At 52.0% G+C, this 20,888-nt stretch overlaps 1 protein-coding gene across 7 annotated transcripts in view; it reads left to right on the top strand.

Annotated features, from left to right (window-relative positions):
• DLEC1 (DLEC1 cilia and flagella associated protein) overlaps positions 1–20,888 on the top strand; it is a 97,204-nt gene that overhangs the window by 55,761 nt on the left and 20,555 nt on the right. For 6 of the 7 annotated variants that reach the window (XR_009048692.1, XM_057704779.1, XM_057704780.1 and 3 more), the window contains exons 7-19: positions 1,187–1,274; positions 1,796–1,969; positions 2,553–2,689; positions 3,923–4,015; positions 7,246–7,336; positions 7,944–8,106; positions 9,174–9,366; positions 10,017–10,075; positions 10,665–10,833; positions 11,249–11,342; positions 11,557–11,687; positions 11,795–11,953; positions 15,092–15,231. Coding sequence is in view for 6 of the 7 variants with exons in the window: in XM_057704779.1 (XP_057560762.1) it covers positions 1,187–1,274; positions 1,796–1,969; positions 2,553–2,689; positions 3,923–4,015; positions 7,246–7,336; positions 7,944–8,106; positions 9,174–9,366; positions 10,017–10,075; positions 10,665–10,833; positions 11,249–11,342; positions 11,557–11,687; positions 11,795–11,953; positions 15,092–15,231 (1,691 nt within the window). In the remaining variant the exon portion in view is untranslated. The remainder of the gene's footprint in view (positions 1–1,186; positions 1,275–1,795; positions 1,970–2,552; positions 2,690–3,922; positions 4,016–7,245; positions 7,337–7,943; positions 8,107–9,173; positions 9,367–10,016; positions 10,076–10,664; positions 10,834–11,248; positions 11,343–11,556; positions 11,688–11,794; positions 11,954–15,091; positions 15,232–20,888) is intronic. The other variant, XM_057704776.1, reaches the window with a different exon arrangement.

Here is a 20,888-nt window from a genome sequence, read left to right as displayed (position 1 = left end):
TAAATAAATAAATAAATAAATATAAATAAATAAAATTTTTATTTTAACAACAACAAAAAAAAGGTTCCCACAGTAATCCTCCAACTGTGCACCATGTATTATAATAGGGGCCTTCATTACATAATCATCAAACCCTGGGGAAAAAAAAAAAAAGATAATGCAAGCTATAAACTTATACAGGTTATATACTTATGCTTTATAAAGTATAGCATATACCTTATAAAGAATTAGTACCCAGAATATGTAAAGAATTCCTACAAATCAATACGAAAAAGACAAACTACACAATGGCAAAGGGGCACTATGAACAGACACATCACACGAGAGGAAATAAATAGCAAACAAATGTTAAAAAAAAAAAGATGCTCATCATCATTAATAACAGAGAAATAAAAATTAAAATTATAATATGGGTCTCTTCCACACTTGGGTCTGGTTCACAGGTTGATTGAGGCAATATGTTGTGCTGGCCAAAAATGGATTTTTTAAAATTAATTAATTAATTAATTAATTGTGTTGGGTCCTCATTGCTGCACGTGGGTTTTCTGTAGTTGCATAGAGCAGGGGCTACTCTTTGTTTTGGTGTGCGGGCTCCTCATTGTGGTGGCTTCTCTTGTTGTGGAGCGTGGGCTCTAGGCGCGTGGGCTCCATTAGTCATGGCACACGGGCTCAATAGTTGTGGCTCATGGGCTCTAGAGCACAGGCTCAATAGTTGTGTCGCACGGGCTTAGTTGCTCCGCAGCATGTGGGATCTTCCTGGAGCAGGGATCGAACCCGTGTCCCCTGCATTGGCAGGCAGATTCTTAACCACTGCGCCATCAGGGACATCTCCAAAAAGGGATTTAAATGTTGATTTAGGAATACGTACATATGAGTAAAAGTGTGAAGACATGCTTCAAACTTTGTTGAAGCTCTTTTCTGGTGGGGGGCTGGGGCAGGGCTTCATCTGTATTTCTAGTGTTTTACTTCTTAAGCTGGGTGATGGAAACACATCTTGTCATGTTGTAATTTACACCTGTTTCCCAGTGTAATATTTCCCAAAATAAAAGCCAAAGGTGTGTGCGTGTATGGTGTTCCTCTTCTGTGCCAGGCTCATGTCGGGTATCCCCCCACCCCTTCCCACATGATTCAGTGAACCCCAGACTCCACAGCCTTTGTCCACACACATCGCTTTGCCTTTGAACAGATGGTAATCTCGCTGCAGAACACCACGTCCACCAGCCGCCACCTGCGAGTCCTCCCGCCGTCCACGCCCTACTTCTCTCTGGGATTGGGTGAGCTCAGGGTGGCAGCAGCCTGGATGGCCTCGAAATCATATGCTGGTCTTGCCCCTGGTTACACGCCCACCGGGCCCTCGGGTGACCCCCAAGGCTGCATCCCTGAGGCTCCGCGCAGCCTCCCGGCCCCACCCTCCAGCAAAGGCCCCCAGTCCCGACAGTTCCTCCTCGGATCTCTCCCCTCCAGGCTCGGTTCTGCCCTCTCCTCCCCCTGCACGCTGTCACTGCCCTCAGTCAGGACCCCTGTTTCCTCACTTGGGCCATCGCAGTGGCTTCCCAGCCAGCCTTCCTGCTCCTATGGCGCAGTGTTTCCTCAAGAACAACTGTGATCACGTCACCCCCCTCCCACCAGAACCCTCAAATGCCTCTGTGCTGCCCACAGAATAAATGCTAAGCCATAGGACCGGGCATTCCAGGCCTGGGCACTCCAGGTGGACCCTATCACTCCCCCACCACCCCAGGCCCTGGGCTTTTTACCTGGCCTCCAGAATCTCATTTTTCGCTTTTGTCACCCGCAGGGATGTTCCCAGGAAAAGGTGGAATGGTGGCTCCTGGAATGACCTGCCAGTACATTGTCCAGTTTTTCCCCGACTGTCTTGGGGATTTTGATGACTTTATTTTAGTGGAGACGCAGTCAGCGCACACGCTCCTGATCCCCCTGCAGGCCCGGAGGCCGCCCCCAGTGCTGACCTGTGAGTGCGCTCTGCTCCCCCGGGGGTTCGACGAGGGCTGGCGCCCCTGTAAGGCCGCCTGCCCGCAGGGGCCCTTCGTGGCAGCACAGGGGCTTCTGGGTCCTGAGAAGGGACCTGCCAGAAGCTTCCGCACAGTGCTCCAGCGTCAGGCCCCGACCATCCTGCTTCCCGTGGAGGCTGTCTGTGGGTGACGCACATCGGGGAGGAGGCCAGCAGCCCAGCTGACCCCAGCCTGGGTGTCGCTGGCTCGGGGACACCCCGAGCGGGCCTGTGCCACAGCGAGGGAAGACGGTGTGCCTGGAGCCCTCTGTGGGCACCACCTGTGTGGCCGTGGGGTGGCTGGCTTTGGCTGGGCGCCCTCATTTACGAGCCCCTTGGGCTGGGCACAGGCTGCAAGTTGGGACCCTGACTGCCACCCCCAGGGCCAGGCCGGGTGGTGCTGGCTGAGGCCCGAGGGCGTGGAGTCCCGAGGCATCCGTCCTCCCGCCCCTCCACAGCTGCTCTCAGCTCGGGCTGGGCCTCCGGAGGACGACGAGGGGCGGCCTGCGCTATTCCTCTTGCCTGTTTTTCCCTGTGGCTGCAGTGTCGCCGGTGTTGGACTGTGGTTACTGCCTCATTGGGGGTGTGAAGAGAACCAGATTCATCTGCAAAAACGTGGGCTTCAGCGCCGGCAAGTTCTGCATCATGCCCCGGAAGAGCTGGCCGCCACCCAGCTTCAGGGTGAGTGCTCACGGACTGCTGCCTGGAAAGAGCAAATCCATCAGGTGAAAGAACCCCTGTGAGGGACGGGAGACACCCAGAGAGCAGAATTTTATCACCTCTCCCTCCAGCTGCCGCGGTCCAGCGAGCATCAGCGTGTATAGAGACCAGCGCTGATACCTGTGTGACCTGGGCAGGTCCTGTCACCTCTCTTACCTGCCAAGGCCCAGCTCAGACGTCACTGCGTTCATTCACTCAGTCCGTCAGTCAGTCATCATTGTAGCAAATGTTTGAATATTGCAAAGGTCACAGATTGGCAGCTCTTCGGCTGAATTTTGTGGGTACATTTATTTGGCACAGAGCTTAGAAACATTTTTGAGCCAACATTTAAAAATAGATTTCGTGTAAAAATGTGCACCTCCAGTCTGTCTGAAAGACTGGGAGACGTGCAGCCCTGGGCCAGGCTCCACAATGGCCTGTCGGCCAGAGCTGAGGAGCAGGGGGTGTGGGCATCCCGTCCTGTCTGCCCAGCTCTCCCCTTCCCCCGACCCTCACCGCCCCCCCGGGGGGGAGGGGGCAGCCGACCGCTGATAACACGGATGGTCACACTCACGTGGTTACCTCTCTCAGGGTAGAGATATTTTGCTGTACCTGCATCTCGCGAAACACGTGGTAGATCCAGAGGACCCCGTGTTCCCAGACACACACGTCACTGCTTTCTGTCACCTGCCTGGGTCCTGGAGGCATAGGCTTGTGTCCCTGGCATGCTGAGCGGCACCTGGGTGCAGCTCTGCTGACAAGATGGCAGCTTCCGCTGACTCAGGAGCTCACGGCCAGGGGTGGGTCGAGGATGGAGGCAGGCACAGAAGCCGCGCCAACCACACAGGGCGCCGTGGTAGGGGAAGGACTGCGCCTTGGGAGCCCCCCTCCTCGGGCAGGCCCTCTCTCACGCCTCCCGCTTTGCCTCTGAAACACTCGTCAGTGGTCCTCCTTGTACCTCCTGCCAGCAGGCAGCTCTTTGCAGACACTCGTCAGGTACTCGTCTTCAACCCTCAGAGCCCCACCTGGTGCCCGGCGCCGGCTGAGGAGGTGCTGGCCGAGTGGGTGAGCCTCGGTTTCTTCACGAACAGGAGATGGGTGATGGCATAAGACCCTTCGCATCACAAATGGATGTCTGGAGGAGAGACGTGTGTCGTCTGAGCACGAGGTTTTACGATCTCTCCCACACTGTGGGGTCTTCTGCTTCTCTTTAAGGCTGTCGCAACCGTCGGCTTCGTTGAGCAGCCTCCCTTTGGGGTCCTGCCGTCGGTGTTCGAGCTGGCTCCGGGACAGGCCGTTTTCGTGGAGGTAGGTGATGAGACACTAGCTTGTGTTTCCTTATGAGTGGATGGCTGTTTCCTCAGCTGCTTGCTTGATTTCATTTACCTGTGTGGTTTTTTGTTTTCTGGGGTTTTTTTTTTTTTTTGGCCATGCTGCGCAGCTTGTGGGATCTTAGTTCCCCTTCCAGGGATTGAACCCAGGCCCTCGGCAGTGCGAGCACGGAGTTCTAACCACTGGACCACCAGGGAATTCCTGCCTCTGTGTCTTCATGACCCAGATATCCACTCCCAGGCCCCAGCCTTGGTGGTTTCTGTGTAGGAGCATGCTTTTGCATTCTGTGGGGTGATGTCATTTGAGTCTCCTATGACCTGCCTCACAGAGAAAGCCCTAGCACTGCCACCACAGTCCCTGAAGGATGTTTGTCCACCGGTGAGCCTGGGGGTCACCTCCACTAACATCTAAGCTGCCTCCAGGATCTCCCAGCTGGTCCTTTAGTCTGTCTTGGACCACCCCGCCCCCAAGTCTGGTACCTTTGTTCTCTTTCCTGTTTCATCCTCAGTTATATGGTCAACAAGGCCTGCCTTCCTTAGGCCTCATCCTGAACCTCTGCAGAAGCTCCCAGAGTCTGACCACTGGGCTGTGGGCTCCTCCTTTCCTAAGTGACCCCTTGATGTGGTCCCTTGGGCCTGTCACACCTGCTCACTGGTTCTCGGAAGAGGCTGTGAAACATGGAGATGTCTTCCTGCCCCTGTCACCCCACCCCTCTGTCTCCCCACCCCCTGCTCCAGGAGCCTGACTCTGTGCTGTCCCGTGGCTGGGTGTGGGGCTGCCACAAGTGTGCGTGGCCTGCCTCACTTACCCACGTTCAAGAGTAAAAGCTGTCTGGGTTCTGGGGAGGGGGATTTGGCTTACACCAGGTCCTCAGGTAGTGACAGCCAAGAGCCACAGGTTTTCAAACTCAGCTGCACACGACTGTCCGCTGAGAAACTTGCAAACACACTGATGCCTGGGCCCCAGCCCTGAGGTTTTGAGTTAATTGGTCTGGGGTGTGGCCTGGGCATAGGATTTTTCAGGCTCCCCAGGTGATTCTGTGTGTGCAGCAAAGTTTGAGGAAGACGGCCATAAGCTTATTTGCCACGGCGTAAAGAAGGGCTTCCTGTGTCAGCTCCTTTCCAGTTTTAAGTGTCTGATGGATCTGGTTCTGGAGCTCTGGAGCAATGCTGTCTCATTCATGTCCGTGATGATCTAATCCTGAGAAGAACCTAGCTGTTTGGGTCAGGACAAGGCCAATTCAGGGGCACAGTAGGGCTTTATCCATCCTCATCTGTTGCTGAAGGGTGAGCCGGGTCCTCTTGGCATAGCCCAGGCCTTAGAGCCTTGTGGTGGCTTTAAGGAGTTGGGGCTGGTCACCTCTGCCCAGGCCATGATGTCCCCCTCATCCCATCCTCCTGTGATCTCCAAGGAAAGGAAGAGGGTGGCAGCAGGAGTCTTTGGGGAGCAGTGGGGGAGTCAGAGGGAGGTTTTCCCCTTTGCATTCCTTATGTAAATTTTGTTTACTGATTGGGATTTTGTTTATTTTAAAAATTATTCATATTTCCAAATAAATAGATTTACATGGTTAAAAATTCAAAAGACACAAATAGATACACAGTGAAATACTCCCTCTCCCCCCAGTTCCTCAGCCACCCAGAGGTCACAGCCTTACCAGGTTTGAGTGCCCTTCCAGAGATGCCTGATGCCTACCTAAGCAACTGCACATGGTTTTTTTCTTTCCTTTGTTTCCATTTTTCCTTCACACAAATAGTTGCCCACTCTGTGCTCTGTTCTACACTGTGTATTTTCTTACCATTTCGTATATTTTTTACAGCTGGATAGTATTCCACTGTGCGTATGAATCATAATTTAGGTCAGCTGTCTCCTAAGGATGGACATGAAGATTATTTCTGATCTCTGGCCATCTCAGGGAATAGCTTATACATACATCACTCTGTCCTGCCTGAAGGATACAGTCCTTGATGTGCATCTGCTTACTTAGGGTCTCTGCTCTCATAATTGTGATACATGTTGCCAAACTCCCCACCATGTGGATTGTATCAATTTATACTTCCAACAACAACATGTGAGGGTGCCTATTTTCTCACACCTTCGCCAATACAATATGTTATCAAACTGAAAAAAACTATTATAAAAAAAAACTGTTATCATGGACATTTAAAAACATATACAGAAATAATCTGCAAAAGAATAGATGTATGTTTATATGTATAACTGAGTCACTTTGCTGTACACCTGAAACTAACACAACATTGTTAATCAACTATACTTCAGTTTTTTTAAAAAAGGACAGAAGCCCAACTGGCGAAGCAAAAACAAAAAAACAAAACCAACCAACCAAACAAACAAACCAAAAAAAACAAGAAACAAACCCATATACAAAAATAGAATAATTTAAGGATCACCCAGTGGTAGTGTACTCATTACGCAGCTTCAACATTGATCAACTCTTGGCCAACCTTATTGGCTTTACATCCCTCCATCTCTTCCCCCAAACCCCACCCTGCCCCTCTAGATTATTTTGAAGAAAATTAAGGCATCCTGTCACTGCTTTTATGATCACTAACTTTCTGCTCTTTGCCAGTAGGAGGCGTGAGAAACTGTTCTTCCGGGTGGATTGCATTTCCATTTGTTTTATTATGAATGAGCTTAAACATGTTATTATTTAAGAGCCATTTGTATTTCAGTCTCTGTGAGTTCTCTCTTCATAGTCTCTTTAAAAAAATATGTTAAGTTTATTTATTTATTTATTGGCTGCTTGGGTCTTCGTTGCTGTGCGCCGGCTTTCTCTAGTTGCAGTGAGCGGGGGCTACTCTTTGTTGCGTTGTGCAGGCTTCTCATTGCTGTGGCTTCTCCTGTTGCAGAGCACGGGCTCTGGGTGCACAGGTTTCAGTAGTTGTGGCATATGGGCTCAGTAGTTGTGGCACACGGGCTTAGTTGCTCTGCGGCATGTGGGATCTTCCCGGACCAGGGATCGAACCCGTGTCCCCTGCATTGGCAGGTGGATTCTTAACCACTGCGCCACCAAGGAGGCCCCTCTCTTCATAGCCTTTCAACATGCTCCCCAAATTACTTGGTGGAGCCTGGGCTGAACCCTCCAGCTTTAGAGAGGGGGCTTGGAGGGGAGGGAGAACTGGGGGCCAGAGGGAGGGGGTGTGGCTGAGAAGAGAAGGGTGAGGAGGTGGAAGCCCCTCTCTCCCCAGGTCCTGTTCCTCCCAGCCAGCCTGGGGAAGGCAGAACAGACCTTCGTCATCGTGTGCGACAACTGCCAGACAAAGGAGCTGGTGACCACAGGTGGGCTTGGGCGCACTCCCCGAGGCGGCCCGGCTGTGCCCAGTCCACGCTGGCGGGGAGGGCCCACTCAGCGGATGCTGCGGCCTCCAGGGTTCTGGGCTCTGGTTTGGGGCCTCTCGCGCTGGTCAGACCTTAAGAGGCCCAAGCCAGTGTGGCCTGCAGGACTGTCCCGAGGGGCCGTCTGGTGCAAGAGAGATGGAAACCTGGGGGGAGAGCTTTCATCCAGTCACTTTGAAACTTACCTTGATCTCCTTTGGGGAACTGCCAGTGACTCACACAGAAACAGTCAGGTTCCTGTAGAGTTTAGAAGGGATATCCTGCTAAATTTTCTTAAGGTGCCCTGTTCCTTCCTTGCATCTGTCTACCATCCACACAGTTTCACTCAGCAGGCATTAATTGAGTGCCTACTATGTGCTAGGTTATTGAAATCACCTCCTTTTGGTCTGTGATGATGTGGGGACGTGAGTCTGTATGCTGTTGGCTCCCTGTCCTCCTCTGTGTGCACTTCTCAGGGCCACGATCACGGCCAGCTGTGTGTGGATGGTGGCCTGGGCACACAGAGTCCTGATTTCAGCCCTACTGAAACTTCACGACCTTACTTTGTCAGGAATCGGGCAGCTGGTGGCTCTAGAGCTGATCTATGTTTCTGGTGAAAAAAGTCAGCCAGAGCCGGGAGAGCTCACAGACTTGACAGCCCAGCACTTCATCCGCTTTGAGCCTGAAAACCTTCAGTCTACAGCCAGCAAACTGCTGATTATTAGAAACGCCACGTGAGTGATGCCTGTGCGGGACCCCAGCTCACATCCTCCCTCCATCCTCACCTGGCCAGAGGTCCCAGTGAGGCCGGGAGGAGTCTGGGCACGGGAGGGAAAGATCCAGATTTGCACTGTCCATCAAGGTTGCCACTAGCCACATGCGACTATTTGATTTGAAATCAACTAAAATGAAATAAAATTACAAACTCACTTCCTCAGTGGCAGCCGTCGTATGTTTAAGTGCTCAGTAGCTGCATGGGTAGCTAGTGGCTGTCATCTTAGAGCAGATTTGTAACATGGCCATCACTGCAGGGAGTCATGTTGGACAGGGTTGCTCTAGATCCTTTGGACCGTCCTTAACCAGGAACGGTTTTCCAGGGAGGTCCTGGCCAGCCCATGAGGGGAAGCTGCCCAGGTCCCAAGGTCAGACAGGTGATGGCCTGTGGGTTCAGCTCTCACTACCATTTATTCCCTGACCATCCTCTGAGCTGCCCCATCACACCAGGGCAGGCCTCGGGGAGCCTCCCGGCCAGCCTGCCCACACAACCCAGGCCTTACACAGGCTGTCACTTGGCACGATGAGTGGCTGTAACCTGCCATCCCCTGTTGGCCGCACACCTGGAATCCCGCACCTTCCGCCACCGCGGAGTTGTCGCAGCTCCTGTTGGCAGCCAGTGGACACCTGTCTTTCTGGACAGGGCAGCAGTCCTGGGAGGCCGTCACTGGAGAGGCGGAGGGTGGGATTGACGTGACAAAAACTCACGTGGTAGAAGATACGGCAGAAAATTTTCCTGATATCTGGGGGGAAGCATAATGGTTACAGCCTGATTCCTGGGGCTTGCCGTTTTCCCCGAGTAATTTGGCCCTAGACTCCCTGACCCCTGTGCTCTCCCTTACCGAGATGCCCCCGGTGTCCCCCATGGGAAGGCCCTGAAGGCTCACCTGGCCACTTCCTGCTCCTGGGTCCTTTCCTGCACACTCTGGGAGCAGGGCCAGGCCAGGCAGGAGATGGGAAGACCTGGTCCGGGAGAACTGGGACATGGCCTTGGGTCCACTGCCTACTGTCAAGGTCGCCCCCACAGGCACGTGGAGCTGGCCTTCCACTGGCAGATCATGAAGCCCAACCTGCGCTCCCTAATACCTGGAGAAACCTACAGCACGGACAGCATCAAGTACCACCCCGACAGGGAGACGGCCTTCTGCATCACCCCCGACATGGGCGTTCTCAACCCCCACACGGACCACGAGTTCATCTTGAGCTTCTCTCCTCGAGAGGTTCAAATGGGGCCATCTTGGTGGTCACACGTGATTGGGTCATGATGTTTTCACCCTCTGTCCCTGTTCTTTGGAAGCCACAGCTGACCCTGCCGAGATCCCTGGCATCCTGCCGAGGCTGGCACTTAGCTGAGGGTGGGGCCGGTGGACAGGCTTGGTGTGCAGCAGCTGGTTTTGCCTGGTCCCGATCCCACAGACCCCATCTGCAGCAAGAGCCTGGGCTCATTTCCTTGGCTCTGGTGTCTTCCGTGTTTCTACTGCATCAAAGTTGTCAGCATTCCTGCCCAGCCCCCAGCAGCCCCCAGAAAGAGTGAGAAGGGATTCCCCAGAGTGAGGCTCACACAGCCCCCACTCCCCAGCACGAAGCCGTGTGTATAAGGGGATGGGGAGTGTGAGGGTCTGCCCAGGGACCCTTGCTGGTAAGAGATCAGGTCTGCCTCTCAACCCAGCATCCAGCCACCTCACTGTCTCTCCCGGGAGAGTGTGGTGCTTCAGACACCACACACTGAGGGCACTGCCAAGGGAAGCAGCCCTGTGTCTTGTGGCAGACCTCCCGGGCAGCCGGGCCACGGGGAGGAGGAATGCCTGCCATCGCGCCAGCCTTCGCTGGGGCAGGCTTTTGTCTTCAGGGTGCTGTGTTTGTCTTGCAGCCCAGGGATTTTCACAGTGTGCTCCAGATGGTGCTAGAGGAAGTCCCAGAGCCCGTGAGGTGAGCGGGAACTGGGCCCCTGGCTGAGGGGTGGGCAGTGGGCCTGCCCTCCCGCTGGGGATGCTGGGGGAGATGCTGGGATGGAGTGGGGGTGCCCCTGAGCCCCGCCAGGCTCTGGTGCATGAAAGCCCTTGCCGCCCTGGCACCCAGGCCTGGGCGGGCTCTGCGAGCAGGCTGTGGCTCGCTGGACTCTTCACGCTGGACCCTTGGAGCCGCGCCCCCGGCTCATGGTTACCGCCAGGCAGCCAGGCTGATGGCCCCTGGGTGGTGGTGGCGAATGGGAGGTTTTGCCCTGTGGTGGCACCTCTACCAGCTCTTCCCTAAGCAGGCTGTCGGTGGGGGTCTCCAGTCAGCTGGGGTGGAGACCCAGGCCGGCGCTGCTGCAGTGTGGTGCCTGGAGGCGCAGGGAGGGACTGTCCCAGGCCTGCGGGTGAGCTGCCGTCACAGCCAGGGGCCTTCCTCTGTTTCAGGGCATTGCTGATGCCTCTGATTTCAGGGGGCTTGGGAGCTGTGGGCAGGGGGCGCTTTCTTTTCACAAGCAGAGATAGGAGACGCGATGGCCCCCAGCTCATGGTGGGTTTGTGTTCAGTCTGGACTTGGAAAACCCGAAGGACCCCTCACACTCTGTGGATGACGTGATCGTCCTGGAAATCGAGGTGAAAGGCTCAGTGGAACCTTTCCAGCTTCTCTTAGAACCGTATGCCCTCATCATCCCCGGGGAGAACTACATTGGCATAAACGTGAAGAAGGATTTTAAGGTGGGTGGTTGTCTGTCCCCAGCCTAGGCTGGCCGAGATGGTGCTGGTCTCGGGTGCGAGTGTGGGGAGGAAGAGGCTGTAGAGGCTGGTGGTGGCGGCGGCCACTGCAGAGAGGCCGAGGCTGTTCCCAGAGCCCCGGAACCCACGTGGTTTACACAGATGCTGGGCTGGGCACATCTCTCATTTGTCAGCTTCCCAGCATCCTCCAAACAATAGGACTGTGGCCCCTGTTGCTGGGTTTAGGGTTCTTTGGCCGGATACGGCGCCCACAAACCCCGCTGTGTGCGTCAGTGCTGTTGGGTGGCTGGGATTTAGCTGGGAGGATTTCAAGAGGACCTTTTGTGAGCCCACAGTCCCACAGTCCCTTAGCAAGTACAGATCTGACGGGGAGGCTGGGTCGGGGTGTGTCTTTCAGATGTGGAACAACAGCAGGTCAGCCATCAGCTACACGTGGGGGAGGATCCGCGACTGCCACGTCATTGAAGTGGAGCCCTGCACGGGGACCATAGGTTCTGCGGGGACCGAGGGAGGGGCTGGCTGGGGAAGGAGAGCTCACGGTGACGGGGGCCTGTGCCGGGGTCCACGGCCCCCTGACCAGCTCAGCCGTAGCCTGGCCCCGTGGTGGGTGAGGCCGCAGCCAAGGCCAGGCATCTGGGCCCGGCCACGGAGCGGGCTGCCCCTGCTTCCTTTCTCCACAGTTCCCCTTTCCCCTCTCTCTCCCAGAGCCCAGCGAGGTGGAGAATTTTGAGTTGAACTTTACCGGGGGTGTCCCCGGCCCGACCAGCCAGAACCTGCTGTGTGAAATCAAAGACTCACCCTCACCGGTGGTCTTACACATCGAGGCGGCCTTTAAGGTGCCCCTGGTGGGGCTGGGCGGCTGGGCGGGCCGGAAAGGGGGCCAGGGTGGGGCACAGAGCCCACGCCCGGGTGGCCCGGTGACAGGCCCCCCTGGGTGCCTCAGGGGCCTGCCCTCGTCATCGACGTGTCAGCCCTCCAGTTTGGTTTGCTGCGCCTGGGGCAGAAAGCCACAGAGTCCATCCAGATCCGGAACGTCAGCCAGCTCCCGGCCACGTGGTCCATGAGGGAGAGCAGAGTCTGCCTGCAAGAGAGACAGGAGGGCGTGAGTCCTGTGCTGCTGGCTCCTGTGGTGCCACCCCTCCCCTCCCCCCGGGAGCCGAGGAACCCGCGTGGTGTGCGAGCCGTGGAACCAGTGCTGGTGCCTTCCAAGCGTGGAGGCGGGGAGGGAAATGCCTGCCTGGTGACCTTTGCCTGGCAGAGGCCCCCATCCCCCGTCTCTAGGCAGCCGGGGTCCTTTCGACAGCAGAACTGAACACCACACTGGATTTTCCTGTTCTCTTGTCTACTGTCTGATGCAGATATAGGACAGGCTTCTCCCTCTGTCAGAGCAGGAAGAAAATAGACGGCTGATCTGGGCGGGAAGCTTCCAAAGGGCCTCCAGGGAGGGGCAGGCGGCCGGGCTCCCTCAGAGGCTCCCAGCCTCCCTGCAGAGGCTCCCAGCCTCCCAGGGATTGCACTTGCAGTTTTGAGTACCTGCCACCAGGTGGTGCGCTTGCAGCCCCAACCGAAAGGCTCCAAAAGGAAAATTGTTTCCACTCAAATAGCACTTTTACTCTAAAAATAGAAAATACTCAAAGTGGCTAAGTATTATCATCACATTTAAATTATGGCATCATGTTTAAATACCACGTTCAGGGAATTCCTTGGCAGTCCAGTGGTTAGGACTTAGGCGCTTTCACTGCTGGGGCCTGGGTTTGATCCCTCGTTGGGGAACTAAGATCCTGAAAGCCATGCGGCTTGGCCAAAAAAAGAAAAAAAATGCACACGGGAGACTAGCGTGGTCTGCTTGGGGAAAGCATCCCACCACCCCGACGGCTTCCTACCCAGGTCCCCTGTCCTGCTGCCCACTTCCACTCTGGCTCAGAAGGCAGCATGCTTTTCCTTCCACGTTCAGGAGCTGAGGAATGAGAGTCACAGCCACACACACAGCTTATCTGCCAGTGCACCTTCCCTTCTCCAGGACTTTTCCTTTCCACGTTCCATTCTCCTTTACCTGGCGGCCTCGCTTCTCCACTGGGCACGCTGAGACTTAGAAGTTATGACAGTTTGCATTGAATCGCCAGCACCGTCGCCAAGAAGCATCGCCATGCGGTCTGTTCCACGGGCTTGGAGTTAGCACGGTTCCCCCACCCCCACCCCCACCGCCAGGCTCACTGGTCACCCTGCTTGGATCATGGAACCAAGAGGCTGGGGCTGGGACGGGGGGCAGGGTGGTATCAGTAACCTTTTCTTCAAATGAAACCTTCGACAGAAGCCCAAGATCTAGAACAGAGTGTGGCTGTTCTTGGCACCCAGAGGCCTCCTCATCAGGCATCCCTGCCCCATCCTGCCTCTCCCCACATCCCGTTTCCCTGCCCTAGGACTTCTGAGGAACCCCTGAGATTTCCCAGAGCATGGTTGGAAACTTACGGACCTCAGTCAACCTCATCACTTGATAGAGGAGAAACAGAGAGGGACAGGGGCTTCCCCAGGGCCACACAGCTAATAGGTGGCGAAATCATATCAGCTTCCAGTTCTCTGATTCCCAATCTGTGCTTTTTTCCCCCTGTGAAGAATGACTACATTTTGCAATTGAAGTAACAGTAAGATTCGTGTCCTAATCGAAGCTGGTAGCAATCCTGTCTCTACAGTTCTCTGCACTGTATTCTTGTGAGATCTCAAAAATAGTATTGAGATTTGGGGTGTATAGATGTGCTCAGGTCAGGGGACTCAGAAACCCAGCCCCAGACTATACCCCACCCCACATACCCCGCCCCCCCACCCCCCCCCACACACATACCACCCCCACCCCCGAGCTCCAAAGGACATGCACGTGAGGAACAACAAGCAAAGAAAGCAAAGGGGTTCTTTCCTTACCGGCCAGGCCAGAGCACGCCAGCCACGTTTCCTGAGACGTAGGCCAGCCCACCCTCCCTCCAGTGCCAGGGCAGTGAACCCTCTACAGCGAGAGAGCACAGGGCCCAAGGCAGCACAGCACGGCGGCTGGGATGGGAGGTGGAGTGGGGCAGGGCGGGAGCAGCCAGGTATCTCTCCAGGCAGGTGCCACGCACTCATTCACAGTCTTGGCCTCAAGGAAGGAAGAGACCAGGGAGGAGTAATGTCCCTCCTGCTCGTGGTCCTTCCATGTCCAGTGACACCCCCGCTGGCCAGTGTGGCCGGTCTGGGGCCGCGCAGGGAGGCTGCTGTTCCGGGCCTCAGCTGGGACAGGAAGAGGGGCGCTCCTCCCCAAGCCTTCTCCCTTCCCTTTTGGTGCTTGGTATGGGGCAGGGGGTGGACGTGTCAGGTGCACGTGAGCTAGCCTGCGGTTGGGGGTGAGGTTAGGGGGTGACGGGGTGGGGGAGAGACCATGTGGGTGTGTGACCGAACCAAACTTGGGTCCGCTCGCCCGTGTGCAGTAAAGCCAGTCTACTGGCACCAGGTTGTGGCGAAGGGAAGCTTCGTGTTTATTGTGAGGCACCGGACCAAAGGAGACAGGTGGCTGGTGCTCAGAAACCCCGAACTCCCTGTGGGGTTTCAGCAAAACATTTTTGAAGGCGAGGTTAGGGAGAGGAGTTGCAGTGTATGTGATCAGCTCGTGCACAATTCTCTGACTGGCGGGTGGTTAGGTAACAGGGTGGTGTCACAGGAGTTAACATTATTAGCAGGTCTGGGGGCTGTGTGCTCACGGTCACCAAGTAGTTAATTTCTTCCATGTGGGGGTTGTTTTAGCATCTGTAAAACAACTTAGGAAATGCGCAGCAGATACTGTTATCTAGGTACCTCGGGGGCTACAGCGGAGCATGTGGGGGGGGGATCTGTCCTGGGAAGGCTCAGTTACAGGTGCAAAGGACACACCTATGGTGACATGGAAGCTGGAGGCTTGGTGGCTTTCCTTACTTGGAGCTGGCAATTCCTGCCGTGCGCCTGCGCTGTGGGGCGGGCAGACCTCTTAGAGCCCCCGCCCCGAGGGCACCTCCCTCTGCCTTCCACCTGCTTCCCTTGGAGACTCAGTTTCCGTCCCCTTCATCCTGAGCTCTTGCCCGGCCGTGCTGCCCCGCCCGCTGGCCCACTTCCATATCCTAGAAGCACTGGGGGCCTGGGGAGGGGGGGATGCAGCTTGGGGGGCGCCCCTGGCTGGTCATGGCCAGCCCCCAGTCCTGCAGTTCCGGGTGTCCCCACGTCTCATCCTTCTCCCCGTCAGGTGTCTCCCTTCAACATCGAGCCATCCAGTGGCCAAGTTCAGCCCCTGGGCGAGTGCAGAGTGAGCATCACGTTGGAGGCCCGGCACTGCCAGCGTCTGCAGACCGTCCTGAAGCTGGAGGTGGTAAACGGGACCTGCAGGTGAGGGGCTGTGGGGGAGCCAGTGCACCACACTCGTTGCATAGTCATGGCTTACTTTTTTATACTGTGTGTAGTTACGTATTTATCTATAGACGTTTCAGAACTTAAAGGTATTGATATGTGTTTATTCTATAAAATTTGGAAATTACGGAAAATGAAAATGATTCATAACCTATTACCTGGAGATCATTCACTAGTAATATTATGAGGTATTTATATCCTTCCAGTGTGTACATGCTAAAGGGAGGTACATTAATGCAATCACTTTGGACAACACTTTATTGTTACCTGGTAAGGGTAGCAATACCCTTGGTCCGGCTTTAGTCCTTCTGGATATAATCCCAGAGAGACTTACACGTGTGCAGTGGGAGCCCTGTGCTCATGCTGGAAGGCTCATAGCTAGACCATTCATGACAGTGAAAAACTGGAAACAGCCAGCTTTCATCAGCAGGAGAACGGATGCAAAGTAACTGTGGCAGATTTTTTCTTTTATTGAGATACAGCTGACACATCACATTGTGTAAGTTTAAGGTGTACAACATACTGACCTGGTTCATTTATATATTGCAGCATGATTGCCATGGTAGCATTAGCTTACACCTCCATCACTTCACGTAATTACCATTTCCTTTTTGTGGTGCGAGTAATCAAGTCTCCTAGCTGGTTTGATGTAGATAATACAGTATTGTTGTCCATAATCACCATACTTCACATTAGATCTCCAGGACCCATTCAGCTACGAGCTGCACGTCTGTACCCTTAAACAGCATCTTTCCCATTCCTCCACCCCCAGCCCCTGGTGCCCACCATCCTACTCTCTCTTTCCACGAATTTGGCTCTTTCAGATTCTACATATAAGTGAGACCATACAGTATTTGTCTTTGTCTGACTTGTCTCACTCAGCATAATGTTCTCAAGGTCCATCCATGCTGTTGCAAATGGCAGAATTTCCTTCTTTCTCATGGCTGAGTAATATTCCATGGCCTGCATGTACCACATCATCTTTATCCATGTTGACAGAAACTTGGGATGCTTCCCTACCCTGGCTGTTGTGAATAATGCTGCAGTAAACGTGGGAAGGTGCAAATATCACTTTGATATCCTGTTTTCATTTCTTTGGATAAATTCCCCGAAGTGGAATTGCTGGGTCAGGTGGTAGTTCTATTTTTAATATTTTGAGGAACCTTCATACTTTTTCTGTTGTGGCTGAACCAATTTACATTCCTACCAGTGGTGTACAAGGGTTCCCTTTTCTCCACATCCTCACCAACACTTGTTATCCTTTGTCTTCTTGTAGATAGCCGTTCTAACAGGTGTGAGGTGATATTTCATTGTGGTTTTGAGTTGCATTTCCCGGCTGATTAGTGATGCTGAGCATCTCTTCATGGACCTGTTGGCCATTTGGATGTCTTCTTTGGAAAAATGTCCAGTTCCTCTGCCCATTTTTTAAATTGCTTTGTTTGGCTTTTTGCTATTGAATTGTATGAGTTCTTTATATATTTTGGATGTTAACCCCTTATCAGATATGTGGTGGTGTTGACTGAAAAACAAATGCACAACCTAAAAGTTAAGAAATATGTTTTATTCTGGGACCTTACCGAGGACTGTAGCCCAGAAAACAGCCTCTCAGACAGCTCTGAGGGACTATTGCAGAGAGGTAAGGGAGGAGCCAGAATAGATCGGAGTTTTTGCTGGGAGAAAAAAAAACAAAAACACATAGTGGAACATCAAAAGGTTATTGCTAGTCCCAAAAAACAGACATCTCAAGTTAATGACTTCAGTGCTTCTCTATGTATGGGAAATTGCAAGGATCTGGGCTTATTAAAATCATTCCTTTAACATGCATCTTAACTACTTAAGGCTGGTACCCTGTTTTTCTCCATCCTGAATTCCCCTCAGGGTGCACTGCTGGGGGCAGGTGCCGTGGCCACTGGCTCGATGGTGGTTTACCGAAATGGCAGGCAGAATTCTTTGTCCACAGTGTGTGAATACTTTCTCCCATTTGGCAGATTTTCTTGTCATTTTGTTCATTGTTTCTTTTGCTGTGCAGAAGCATTTTAGTTTGATGTTGTTTATTTTTTATTTTAGTAGTCTCGCTTGTTTATTTTTTTAATTAATTTTGTTTTGGCCTCGCTGGGTCTTCATTGCGGCGTATGGGCTTCTCTAATTGTGGCACACGGGCTCTAGAGCACATGGGCTCGGCAGTTGTGGCACATGGGCTTAGTTGAGGCATGTGGGATCTTAGTTCCCTGACCAGGGATTGAACCCGGGCCCCCTGCATTGGGAGTGTGGAGTCTTAACCACTGGACCACCAGGGAAGTCCCCCTCACTTGTTTATTTTTGCTCTTATTGTTTTTAGTACTTTTGGTGTCAAATCCAAAAAAGATTCCCAAGACTGATGTTGAGGAACTTCTTCCCTATGTTTTCTTACAGGTGTTTTACAGTATCAGGTCATATGTTTACATCTTTGATCCATTTCAAGTTAATTTTTGTGTGTGATGTAAGACAGGGGTTCATTTTCATTTTTCTACATGTGGTTATCCAGTTTTCCCAACACCATTTGTTGAAGAGACTGTCCTCTCCCCATTGGGTGTTCATTTTTTTTTAATTGAAGTATAGTTAATTTACAATGTTGTGTTAGTTTCAGGTGTACAGCAAAGTGATTCAGTTACACATACATATATATATTCTTTTTCAGTCTTTTCCATTATAGGTTATTACAAGATATTGAGTAGAGTTCCCTTTGTTATATAGTAGGTCCTTGTTTACCTGTTTTATACATAGCAGTGTGTATATGTTAATCCCAAACTGCTAATTTATCTCTCCCCACCCCTGCCACACCATCTCCTTTGGTTACCATAAGTTTGTTTTCTATGTCTGTGAGTCTGTGTCTACTTTGTAAATAAGTTTATTTGTATCATTTTTTTAGATTCCACATATAAGTGATATCACATGGTATTTGTCTTTGTCTTTCTGATTTACTTCACTTAATATGATCATCTCGGGAGTTCCCTGGTGGTCCAGTGGTTAGGACTTGGCGCTTTCATTGCTGGAGCCCAGGTTCAATCCTGGTCTGGGAACTAACATCCCACAAGCTGTGTGGTGCAGCCAAAAATGAAAAAAAAAAAAAAAAAAAGATAATCTCTAGATCCATCCATGTTGCTGCAAATGGCATTATTTCATTTATTTTTATGGCTGAACATTCCATTGTCTCTTGTGTACCACATCTTCTTTATCCATTCATCTGTCATGGACATTTTGGTTGCTTCCATGACCTGGCTGTTGTAAACAGTGCTACAGTGAACATCGGGGTGCATATATCTTTTCAAATTATGATTTTTCTCTGAATATATGCCCAGTTTACTGCTATTTTTAGCTTTTTAAGGAACTTCCATACTGTTTTCCATAATGGTTATACTGATTTACATTCCCACCAACAGTGTAGGGAGAGTTCCCTTTTCTCCACACCCTCACCAGCGTTTATTATTTGTAGACTTTTTTATTTGCTTGTTTTTAAAAACTTATTTATTTATTGGCTGTGTTGGGTCTTCATTGCTGCACACAGGCTTTCTCTAGTTGTGGCGAGTGGGGGCTGCTCTTCATTGTGGTGTGCGGGGTCCTCGTTGCAGAGGCTTCTGTTGCAGAGCACGGGCTTCAGTAGTTGTGGCACATGGGCTCAATAGTTGTGGCACATGGGCTTAGTTGCTCCGTGGCATGTGGGATCTTCCTGGAGCAGGGATTGAACCTGTGTCCCCTTGCATTGCGCCACCAGGGAAGTCCCTATTATTTGTAGACTTTTTGACGATGGCCATTCTGACTGGTACGAGGTGATACCTTGTAGTTCTGATTGGCATTGCCCTAATAACCAGTGATGTTGAGCATCTTTTCATGTGCCCGTTAGCCATCTGTATGTGTTCTTTGGAGAAATGTCTGTTTAGAATATTCTTGGCTCTCTTGCCAAATATTAGTTGAGTGTATACATGGCATTTTTAAATGTATTATATTCTGGGAGGAACACAATGGAAGTTTCAAAGGGTATTAGGGACATTCCCTCCCTCACTGCCTCCTTTCCTTCTTTCCTTCCTTTCTGATGGAAAATTTCTTCCATATATAAAAATAGTATAGTATAATGAGCCCCCGTGTATCCATCGTCTACGTTCAATAATTATCAAATCACTGCAAATACTGTTTCATCCACATGCCTCATGCACTTCTTCCTGCCCCCCTCCCCACCTTCTCAAACTATGTTGAAGCATAATAGTCATTTTCTTAAATTGACTGGTGGTAACATTTTGTTTCTTAAGCTGGGTGGGGGTGGTGCACAGATGTTCTTTTCATTATTATTCTTTAAACTATATATATATATATATTTAAACTGCATATTTGTTTTATAGTCATTTCTGCATGTATTTTGTATTTTGTATTTTGTTATAAAAAACATTTAACTGATTTTAAATCTTCATGAATACTTGGATTATCCTCCCCAAAAAATGTGCCATTTTATACTTCCGCCTCCAGGGTATGAGACCACCCATCACCCCAAACTCTCTCAGTGACAGATATTTTCGGACTTTTTGTACTTGGAGCAGCCACAGAGGGAAAGTACCGGCAGTGTCTGGTTCAAATGTACTTTTCCACAACTACCATGATGGGTCTAAGTATGACCCTTTTCAAACTCACCGGTAACTGTGTGGTTCTTCATGGTCCTTAAATAAGATGGTTGTCTATCTTCTCCTTGGGCAGGATGAATGCCTTTTATTCAGTCTCTACTGATTTCCTTTCTTTTCCTATCTCTGTTCTTTCTTCTTAAAGGACCTTGTATTCATCAGAATGTTCACAGTTGCAAGTGATGGAAACACATCAGTTGAGGCACAGAAGGGGAACCAGGGCTCCTGCACCTGGGCATTCCTGCCCTGCGGAGTCCAGGGCCCCAGCCCCTTCCTTTGTCTGGTCTTCTACTTCTCTCTCATTCTCCACCCTCCTTCCCTCTCCCCAACCCACCCCCGTCCTTCAGCTCCGCTTCTCTCTCTTTGTTGGCCTTTCTCTCCCCTATTGGCAGGGGCCCGTGGCCACAGCGCCCCGGAAAAGGGGGCCACTTAGAGCTCCAGGCTCTCACACTCCCAGCTTAATAAGCTCTGTGAAAAATGAAATCCGCTTTCTCCAGAGACACACTCTGATCGGATCTCTTTGGTCATCTCCCCTCACCGCCCCTACCTCCCTGTGGCAGGGGGCAAGGAGGCAGCTGCAGAAGAGGCATGTGGGAAAGCTTCCTGGACTGTAAAAACAACAGCTACCACAGCCCACCACACACCTGCTGGATCTCGACTGCATGAGTTTAAGCGTTTTCCTCATATTTTCCATCTCTTGGGTTTTCCTCCTCGCTCAGGAGTATGTCCTCTTTCCCGCGGGTCACTAATGCGGTCTCTGGTGGACGCCCTTGTCTTGGCCATCACGCGTGTCCGTGTCAAGCTTCCTTGTTTATGATGGCCCCTTCTCTGTGGCCATCTCTCATTGTCTTGTGGGTGCAGCAGCCTCTCAGATTACCCTGAGGAAACTAATTTTTGCCTCCTCCGATTTTGGTTTGGAATCCTCTTCCACGGTCTGGTTTTTCTCCTACATCTGATGATCCCTGGCCGCCCGTTCCTGTTCTGGAGGAG

Source organism: Hippopotamus amphibius, chromosome 13 (assembly GCF_030028045.1).
Source record: "Hippopotamus amphibius kiboko isolate mHipAmp2 chromosome 13, mHipAmp2.hap2, whole genome shotgun sequence".
NCBI classification, from domain to species: Eukaryota; Metazoa; Chordata; class Mammalia; order Artiodactyla; family Hippopotamidae; genus Hippopotamus; species Hippopotamus amphibius.
Note: the sequence above shows the minus strand (reverse complement) of the source record. Positions and strands in the feature narration are given on the sequence as shown.